The sequence below is a fragment of the Phoenix dactylifera genome, chromosome 2 (genome assembly GCF_051530095.1).
Source record: "Phoenix dactylifera cultivar Ajwa chromosome 2, Ajwa_hap1_PhDact_Kaust_v1.1, whole genome shotgun sequence".
NCBI classification, from domain to species: Eukaryota; Viridiplantae; Streptophyta; class Magnoliopsida; order Arecales; family Arecaceae; genus Phoenix; species Phoenix dactylifera.
The window spans coordinates 25,000,987-25,011,644 of NC_143191.1; the positions used below are offsets into that span (position 1 = coordinate 25,000,987).

Below are 10,658 nucleotides of genomic sequence, written 5' to 3' on the forward strand. Positions count from 1 at the left end.
GGTAGGCCTTTTATGAAATCCATGGATAGGTTTTTTCAAATCATCCCAGGTATAGGAATTGGTTGTAATAGCCCCATTGGTACCCTAGGGTCATATTTTATCTTTTGACATACATCACAATGGGCTACCATTCTTTTTACATCATTTCAACCCTTTCCAAAAAAAAAATGTTTCACACGAATGTATGTGCGAAGTCATCCTGAATGTCCTCCCTCCTTACTATTATGGAAGTGGTCTAGTATGTCTTTCCTAAGGTGAAACATAGACATACCCTTTGTAGAGAATGAGTCAATATCTCAACTTGAAGTTGGTGACTCCATCGACTACGGCTTCAATCCTTTCGCTGATTTCTTAGGCTCGGGCGTCTAGCTTGACAGCTTCTCGAATCTGGTCCCAGATTCTCCAATCAGCGTCGCTGATGGCAATGCAACTGGACTCCTCTTCGGCCTCCTGAAATTCTGCATGTTGAATAGCATTGGTTTGCAAAGTTACCTCGGCTTGGAAGAGTGATGCAGAATCTGGAATTTCTGCTGCCGCAGAAATTTCTGGTGCAGAATCGGGTTCAACACCTGGTTCTTGGTCGCCAGTTGAATCCGAGTCACTACATTCACGAATCATGAAGGCGCAGTCGGATTCTTCATCAGATGCATCAGCCTCAGTTTGGCTTCCATTTGAAGTTGCAACATCTTCATTGGTGTCTTCTTCACTGCAAGGCTCTAGCACAGAAACTTGGCTGCGGTTGCATCGGTGGCCCTTCTCCCACTTGGTACCGCACTTGTAACATAAACCCTTGTTGAAGTAGTCTTGAAGTTCTTCATGTGTTAACTTTTTTACTTCTTGGGGCTGCGCTTTGGATGTGCTTGCAGCTGCATGTGGTGCTCTCGGATGCAAGGATTTGATGTCCTTGCAGTTGGATGTCTCTTTGGCCGGCCGTTGATCGAAGTAGCCGCGTTGGTCAAGGATCTCCGCCATTCTCATTGCATCTTGAAGGCGTGTGGGCTGCTTGAGTTTGAGTTTCTTGGCAAGCCAAGGATTGAGCCCGTCGATGAAGGTGCCAAGCAAAGCTTCTTCGGACCACCCGTCCACCATGGTTTGCAATAGGTGGAACTCATCGATATAGCTTTGCACCTTGCCTTCTTGCTTTAGCTTGGCCAACTGGCCATGATGATTTACAACAGGAGACGACCCCTATTGAGTCATGAACTCCTTCTCAAATACCGTCCACCCCAACCTATTTTTCTCTTTTTCATATAGGTTCCTTAGCCACCTCCATCATCTACTAGTTCTTCCTTCTAAGTGAAAGCTGGCTAGGGTTACTCTCTCTTCTCGTGAGATCTCATAAACATGAAAATATTGCTCAATTTTGTCGAACCACTCATAAGGATCACCACCTCCAAAAGTAGGAAAATCTATCTTGGGTTTTCTAATCCCTTTCTCCTGGAAACCCGAAACTCTTACATCTTTATCTACTTCTACCCGGTTTCTTCTCCTTCTATCCTCTTGTTCTCTTCGGCCTAGGGCCTCCGAGGGTGAGGATGCCTCTCGGGTTCACTCTCTTCTTCATACAAACTCTTGGACCGATCCTCTTCAGGGATACCATTGGCCCATCTATCAACTACTTTTTCTCCTCTTTCTACTCCTTTTTTTCGTCTCCCTCATATTTTTTCTTAACCCATTACTTGCATCACTTTTTTTTCAGCAAATCTTCTCTCTAATCTTTCAATATTGACATTACTTTCTCGCCTCATATCGGCCAAGGTATTCATTACACTTTCTAAGATTCGGCCGAATTGGGCATTACTATTTTCAAGGACTTCAACTATTCTTTGTTGGGTGTTGGAATCACCTCCCGACTTTATGATCTATCTATGTAAAATCAGCCCCCAACAAACACAAACACTCCTCCTGTGGCTGTCACCCAAGAGATGATCCGGCCCTCCTCTTTGAAAGATGTTACACCACTCAATTAATCACCAATATCCCACGTATGGGTTATACAAAAAGAGATTACAAGATTTAAAATCACTCAACCTAAAGAGGTTTTTGATGCACTACTTGTTCCCTAAAGCACTAAAGTTAGAAAAGGCGCACAAGGTACTACTAGTAGCCTCTCTTTATGCGGCCCCTAATATACCCTCCAACGAACAGTTGGGTCAAATAACACTGGGTATTACTAGTAGCCTTCCCGTTGTGTTATCCCTATATGAACAAGGTACAGACCAGTAAAACTCTTTTTTCCTTACAAAGAAAAGTTCTCTTAATACATCAATAGACCAAAAATCCTCAAAATATTCAGATCTCACCAAAGATATAAAAATCCAGATTTGAATCCAAACTTCAGATCTTTCAAAGATATACAAAATAAACTCAGATTTGAAAATAAATTTTCTAAGGAATAGATTAGTGCGTTACCTCTTTAGATCGCCCTTCCTTGGACCTCATGAAGGTGAGTGCCTGACGATCTATCTCAATGAAATCTCGAAGTAGAGTCTTCGACGGAGCTTTTCTTGAAACTTTTTCCGACGAAGATCTCAAAGAAAGCACCAGTGTTGGCCCGCGGGACATTGTGGTCCCAAACCCCGCGCCAAGAATCCGCCGAGGAAGATGAGATAGTTGTCATGGGACCATCTTTAGGCGGGTAACGCGACTATCTCTTGCTGTCTTGGAATCCTTGTCTATGCTTGAAGATCCTATCTAAGGGCCCGGCAAGAAGAACCACACAGTATGGGGAAGAAAACAATGGATTCAATTCCAAAAGACAGCGCAAACAAGAACTCTAGTAAGGACGGGGAGGGTTCATACTAACCTAATACAATCTAGAGAGGATTGATTTATCCTACTCTAGCCCAAGTCTAAGGCTTAACCTCTAAACCGAAAATTGGCACAAGTGCCTCCCAAGCTTTGCGGCCGACTTCCTAAGGGACTTACAACTCAAATGAGCAAATACAATGATCAAAGATATTCCTCACAAGAGGCTTAAGACTCTCTTATATAGACCTGAGACTCATGTGCCACATATGGCTTATTGGCGGGATAATTTAAAATTCGAAAGACTTCCTAATCGACCACATAGGAAATTCAAATTCAAACTTCTCCCATGCAGGTCACATGCTGAAATTGCAAAGGTGGAAGGCTGGATCCTTTGGGTGCGCGCTTGGTTGGCCGAAGCGCGTGATCCGTTCATCCTTTGACAAGTGTCCAGCTGATGTCCTCTTTGGCCATGGATTGCTGACTTGTCACACGCATGGGGGATTCTTTTGGCAGCATGGAGATCTTTCTTATTTTGTGCTTGCCTTTGGTTGGCACCTTGATGATCCTGCCTTGTTTGTATTTCCTCATGTCCACGGATTGGTGACTTGGCACGCACATGAGGTGCTGATATTTGGCCCGCTGAATCTGGGCCCTTGCTCTCACAGATCGGATGGCAATGGAAGAGTCCTAGGACTCCTCCATGGATTACTGATGTTTGCATTCTCGGAATGGAGGGCTTTTTCCTTTATGCTCCCACACTTGTGGCCTTTGGATGAGTGCCACTTGGCTCGGCTTGCTGTTGACTTGGTCTTCTGTTGGGCATGGGCTGGCTGAGAGCTAGGTGGCGTGCTACTTGGGCGCGCATGGGTTCTTTGTGCTTGCTGGTGCACAGCCCTTTTGATTGGGTTTAGCTGGACGCGCGCTAATGCGGTCGAGCTTAGCTTGTTGTAGTTTGATGTGGATAGGCTTAGCCTGAGCGCTTTCTTCTGACTTGGTTGGCCGAGGGCTGGGCAAGCCTCTATGCAGTGGAGTTGGCCCGATTCTTGGCCTTGGCCGAGGTTGGCCTCAGTTGAGCCGGCATGCACTTGGCTTGGCGTGGCTGATTTGTGGTGGCGTTTTTTGGGGTCCGCAACAGGTGCGCTGGCTGCAACGTGGAAAAGCTTCCCCGTGCAGGAAGATGTGCAGGAAAACATGCCTAGCGTGCAGTTCTCCGAGCCTGTGCGCATTTTTCAGCGCCCGCACGGGCGTGCACTGGATGCCTACCGGTACGACGTACCTTGGTGCATATAAAGGAGTGTTTGAAGTTTGAACATCTTGGCATATGATACATGTATCTCTATCAAATTTTGTGCTTCACATTCTAAAATATCATCTGTATATTTCAATGATTCTGGTTTTTCAAATTACATAGTCGCATTCCTGTAGCAAGATGTGGCGATGCTTGGTTCACAAGCCCCTTTTGGATATTGGAATGGGTCATCTCGAAAATAAGTGAAGCTATGCTTTACATCCTGTTAAATATTATTATAGGTTGGATGAGTCTGGCTCTACGCTGATGAAGAATGCTTGTTAATATGGCCATTTTTTGTATAATGTCAAGTAGCAGCACTTGTGAAGATGGAATGTCAGTCTGTATTAAACCTCAAGCACACATAATTTCTCATTGATGAAATCATAAGATGCATTTATGCCGTCATACTTTTGCATTGGTCTGTATTTGTGTGTTACCTGTCAAATAGGTCTTTTAATAATTAAAACTTGGTCATTATATGTTTGCTTGTGTCAGAAAATTCTGAGGTAGCAGTCTTATTGGAGAATTTGGTTATCATCCAGTTTCTTTCGGTGCCTTACTGCTTTAACCAAGGAAATTTGTTTTCTGTTATATCTTACTGGACAGAAGCTGAGATTGATAGACATGAAAGATGAAAATCCTGTCATATACTTCATATATGTCGCTTCATTCCAGATGTGGCATTTTGGGTTCTGTTTATTTCAGTTTGTGGTAAATTAATTGTTTGCATTTCAGGCTATTGCATCCATGATGCGTGCCCAAGAAGTAGATCCAACAAACCTTGAAGTGCTTCTTGCTCTTGGAGTTAGTCATACCAATGGTAAGGATAACTCTTCATGAAATTACTATGTGCCGTGAACCGTGATCTTTGACTACTTTGGTGTAATTGTTGTGTGTCAGATAATTTATGTTAGACTGCCAATTTTCCCTGCTTTTATGTATTCTAAACCAATAAATCCTATTACTTAAACAGGTAATAATTTTGGGGCATGTTTCCCTGAGTTCTTTTACTAGCTTTTTATTCTAAATTACTAACACTTGCTTTGCGCAAATAATTGACATGCATGTTTTAATTGATGAGGAATCATTCGTATTATTACTGAAAATAAGTATGGGACATCTGGACTTGTACTTTGCCTTCACTGTTTCGTTAGAAGCACTGTTGTTTGTGACTACCTTTGTTCTTTGTTGCAGACTGATGACTACCAAAAGTGTTAATCGCTTTTCTTATGTCCACTTTTTGGAAACACTTCACGTCCAAAGTAAATACTTGCTTTAGCTGATAAAACTTTAAGAAATTTCATTCGCCATTTTTTTTCTCCCTCGCTGATTATTATCTTTTGTTTGAACCGACCATGCTCTGTTTCTTGGTGTTCTTTTCATTCTTAACACTTATGCTTGATTTTTCTGTCCACTTTTCTCTGAATTCTACTTATTTATGTTACCAATAATCTCGTATAGATACTTAAGATCATTAACCAATTTCTGGTCTGAGATACTTTTCTTCCCATGATATTTACAGAACTAGAGCAACCAGAGGCATTGAAGTATCTTTACAAATGGCTTCAAAATCATCCAAAGTATGGGGGGCTTACCCCCCCAGAGCAAGCTGATTCTCTATATTATGGTGATGTAAGTACTCCAGAGTCCAGACAATCACGTTCAAGTTCTTGTCACTGTTCTTAGTACATTAAGATGAGTGACGAGAGAAGCTCGTCAGTTTTTATCTGTTTTTTTCAACCCTCATGCACAATAGTTTGGATTTCGGTGCACCAGGTCTTCTGGTTTTAGGGCTTATCCTTGACAAATACCTTGTGAATAGTCTAATGATGTAAATAACCATCCCTTCTATTTCTTGGTTTTGGTGGCTTCGGAAAACTAAGCTTGATGTTCGTTTCTTATTACTGCAAGATGGCAATGGAAGCAAGTTGGTTGGGTCAATCAACTTGCTCTATCAACCCTTTTTTTTTCAAAAAATTTTAACTGATATAGTGGGGATTGCATCTAATGTTGTTGCTAAAAAAACTAAATGGTATATCAGGTAGCAAGGTTGTTCAATGAAGCTGCTCAAATGTCACCTGATGATGCTGATGTCCATATAGTACTTGGTGTGTTATACAACCTGTCAAGGGAATATGACAAAGCCATAAAATCCTTTCAGACAGCATTAAAACTCAAACCACGTGATTACTCTCTCTGGAACAAACTTGGTGCAACTCAAGCAAACAGCATTCAAAGTGCAGATGCAATATTGGCATACCAACAGGTAGATTTATTATCTTTTCCGTTGCATCTTTTCAGACTATTTCCTAAACAGGTCTTTACCTTCTTTAAAAGATCAAAAAGAGGCCATGATATCTCCATTGATTTGATTCCTTGGGCTATTTAGTTGACACATCACATTTTTATGTGCCTTTGTGATGTCAGGCAGACCATATTACTTGTCCAAATTCTAACATTGTAAAATCTGCAACTGGCATGCATCCTTGCAAGCTTCCTGTCGCCTTCACAGAGTTGTATCCATCAATTTTTTCTTTGGTTGCAGCTCTGTTACAAGAGTTGTAGCTCCATAGTTATTTTCTTCTAGATAGTAGAATATCACATCATTGTTTTTGGGGAATGCATTTTTCACACTTTAATGGGCCTGCATGTTGCATTCTTTCAAATGAATAGTGAATCCTTTTAACAGGGAGCATTTCGTAGTTTCCTGCTGCTTAATCTAGTGGATTATCAACTTTTGGCTTCTGTAGTTTTTTTACTTGTTTTCCTTGTTCTACCTCTCTTCCCAGGCCCTAGACTTGAAGCCCAATTATGTCCGTGCATGGGCCAATATGGGTATCAGCTATGCCAATCAGGTTCTTTTCCTTTAAAACCGATACAACCTTTACCAGATGGAAATTAATTTTAATTGTTTATTTTCTGCAGTTAGCTTGTGAAAAAAGTGATGGTTTTGTGATTCATGCTACACATTGTTTAGTAAATCTGACGATGGTAAAAAAACTGGCTTTGTTGTTTGTACTGTTTCTTTCTGGTTACTCGAGCAATTACTAGGGATTGCTTCTTGCCTTTTCCCATCTCACTGGAGATTTCTCTTTGATTCTTGGCCAAGATAAGCTGCCTTTGGCCAATTGTGATCACTGACCTGTGTATGTTGTTATAGGCTTCTTATCTGTCCTTTAAAATAAGGAGGAGAAACAGTGGGATATATTACCTCTTTTAATTGGAAATAGTGGGAAGACTCGAGGTGAATGCATAAGACAACTATGAGGAAGACAAATTTGCCCACTCTAGTTTTCCTGTGTGCTGTTTCATGGTATAGGAACTTGAGTGGCACAATTGGGAGTCTGGGACTTTTGGTAGTTGTTCACAGTCACACTCTCAAGTAGCTTATTGCATTAATGTTTCTAGTAAGGTAATGATCCATGCCTGCACCCAAGGGTTTAATCCTGGTCCCAGGGCCCGTACTAATCTGGGGCCAATTCGGGACATTATCAGGACACTCTCATCCTGACACTTGAGACGAGTTGGCATCCTGGTGATTCATTAGCATGCCCTTTTTTATTTTTTTAAATTATTTTGATGCTTTTAGGAGTAGTTTGTCAAAATTTGGGTTAGGGTTTGAGTCAATGGTTGGGTTTAAGGTGCTGATGCTGGTATTTGTACCAATAGATTGAAAAACTTGAAAAATGAATTTAAATGAAACACCATTTATCAATTATATCATGGAAAAAAGTCATGAATTTAAATAAAATAACAAGAGAGCCTTCAAATAACCATTAAAAACAAAGAATAAAAAACGCATGAAATAATTGGCATCGCTGTGAATTATTGGGACACAAGGCCATCCCAAAATGTCAGTATCTTAGTTGTAGGAATCTTCCATTTAGGGTAGTGTGCTTGGTTCTGAATCTTCTTGGAAACTTGTACCTACGCCTGCTTTCCGATTGTTTCTTATTAATTTTTTTTAAGATATGCATTTCTATGTACCTGCATTGACCCGCTTCTGGTAACTAAGGTCATGATGTATTGATTCTAGTTTGTCTTTGCTAGGATATATTAGGGCAGACCGGAATGACCGTCTAGAGGGACTTGGGGTCCCACCCTTGTTTAAGGACCCCTATCTTCGATTGATCTGGGACCAATAGACTGACCGGATCAGATCGAGTCTGTGCAACACCTAATGACTAGTAATTTCTGTTTTGCCTTGATGTCTTCTTTCCTATTTGCTTCCTTGTGTTTTCCTTTTTGTGAAAAAGGTGAATCATGGAAGCAAGCTGGATTATTCCCATTGTTCTTTTCCACTTTTCCTTTAGGGGCTGTTTGGTTGCGTGTATTTATCATCTGCGGTTAACTAATGATCAGAAATTTTACCTATTGCAGAGAAATAAAGGATAAAAAAAGTATTTAATGGGTTTGAGAGGCATTACCGTGCCCTCACAATTCCTCAATTTTTGAGATAACAAAGTCCACCTGCAAGGTGGTTTTAGTTATCACTAAAATCTAGGGATTTGGAAGCTACAAGGTTCCCAAATCAGGAGAGAAAACCTCTCTTCACTCTCTGCTAAGCCCTTGCCTCCACCCCAAACCCCCCTTTCTTCTTTTGCTCTTACTTCAGGCAACACCATTATATTCCTAGCAAGTCCGAGCCAAACCCCCCTTCACCTCTCAATAATCAATGCATGGTGATTTCTCAACCTCTATAAATTGCAGTTTCTCTCTTGCCAAATTTATAAATTTTGGAGAATTCATATGCCAAATAATATTCATTATAATGATGATTGTAAATAAACCAAACACGATACATAAATGTAAGATTTCTTTTGTCTATAACCATATAAAACCTATCTTGGGCTTGCATAGAACAATTGTTCTCTATGTTCTTGGGGAGTACTACTTTTCATCTACTTTCAAATCAGATTCTTGCAAGTATTGTTTATAAACAATTATAAACTCTATTCTTATACAACCCCAAAAAAGGGAAAACAACCAAAGTAATTTTATGGTCTATCACAATCATACCTATTTTTGTGAATCCAGTTTTCATTGAAACAACATTTACAAAGACTTGCAACAGAAGAGCCCCTAAAAATAATTCAATAAAACCCGAACATCAACAAGAAACTGAAAAGTAAAGGGATTATAAACTTTTTTAAGAGATAGATATCTGGAAGAGAACAATATTATAGTACACATAATTGTTTTTGCTTGTATGAGCCAACTGTTTCTGTTTGTAGCTTGGTTACCTAACACTTCGCCCCTTTGCTTTTCTTCTTTCTTTGTTCAGGGTCTGTATGAAGAGTCTTTGCGATACTATGTGAGAGCACTTTCAATGAATCCTAAAGCAGACAATGTGTGGCAATATCTACGGATTTCTCTCAGGTATGCTGCTGATAAGTTTCTTTTCTTGCACATATGCATTCAAACTGGAAAATGCAGCAATTCATTGAAACAAACAGAAGTTTTTCTTTAGAGGAAAACATACCAAAAAGCATGTGATAATATGCTCTTTCCATTTGTACAGTTGTGTATCTCGGAATGACATGTTTGAAGCTTGTGATTCACGAAACCTTGATGTTCTTCAGAAAGAGTTTCCACTGTGATCTTGCATGTACCATAGACCAGAAGTCTTCAGTATTCCCATGTGGAAGGTAAGTCGCACATAGTAAAAGAGTAATGCTTGAAAATGCATAACCGGGAGTATGCTAATTTTCACTCAGATTTTGGCCTTGAATGTTGATTCTGATAAATTTGCAAGCCCCCCTGAGACAATAAACCAATGTACAATAAGAGCCTGAGACAATAAACCGATGTACAATAAGATTTAAGCTGGCCTGCCAATTCAGATTCAGAATTTTGGAGGCTAAGCTTCAAATTGAAGACCTGGAGGACTGGAATCAATGAAAAGTCAAAATGGGCACTAGGCCTACTAGACACAATCTATAGAGCCAAACAATAACATTTATTTTGCTGGTGTATAAATAAGAATATTGTCTTATTTTGCTGGTGTATCATGAAATCACATTATCGTTGTATGAAGTTGGGCAAGAAATCTCTTGGAAATGAATGCTCACATTTATGTTAATATATGTTGCAGTTCATCAGCATTATTTTGTTGAATAATACTTTTTCAGTGCTAGTCCTTCCTGTTAGGGTATGGGGTCAAAAAGCTTTATGTTACTGTGTGCCAGACTTCTTTGTGCTGTGGCTTTTTAGCAATTTCGCAATCAGTTTATGTTCAGCTTGCATGGATACAAGAAACATTCAAGGATTTATCTAGTCTATAGCTATTTCCTGAAAATCACAGATCCATGCATAGTGGGTTTCAGGTGTTACAGATTGATCAGGTGGATTAGATAGATATGGTCAATCAAGGAAAGCAGATTAGTTGCCTTTGTAAAAGTTTTTAAACTTTTTAATATGATGCGAATTTGCAAAGAAAGAAAACACTAATAGGAAGTAATAACATACAACTACCGAAACAACAGCAAAGAGATTGATTATATGGAAAAAAATATAATTGATTACATCAATAAGAGAACTGTTCTCTAAACCATGCTAAGAATGGGATAAATTGATGAGGGTCTAGGATGCAGAGTTTTTTTGACGGATCCATCTC

General features: G+C 40.0%; 1 protein-coding gene across 4 annotated transcripts in view; it reads left to right on the forward strand.

Annotated features, from left to right (window-relative positions):
* Positions 1-10,146, forward strand: part of LOC103718940 (peroxisome biogenesis protein 5-like) — a 33,890-nt gene extending 23,744 nt beyond the window's left edge. For 2 of the 4 annotated variants that reach the window (XM_008807956.5, XM_039118324.2), the window contains exons 10-15: positions 4,778-4,862; positions 5,565-5,674; positions 6,084-6,308; positions 6,832-6,897; positions 9,327-9,421; positions 9,564-10,146. In XM_008807956.5, the coding sequence (XP_008806178.2) occupies positions 4,778-4,862; positions 5,565-5,674; positions 6,084-6,308; positions 6,832-6,897; positions 9,327-9,421; positions 9,564-9,642 (660 nt within the window). In that variant the 3' untranslated portion in view covers positions 9,643-10,146. The remainder of the gene's footprint in view (positions 1-4,777; positions 4,863-5,564; positions 5,675-6,083; positions 6,309-6,831; positions 6,898-9,326; positions 9,422-9,563) is intronic. The other 2 variants (XM_088715685.1, XM_088715684.1) reach the window with 1 other exon arrangement.
* The last annotated feature ends 512 nt before the right edge of the window (positions 10,147-10,658 follow it).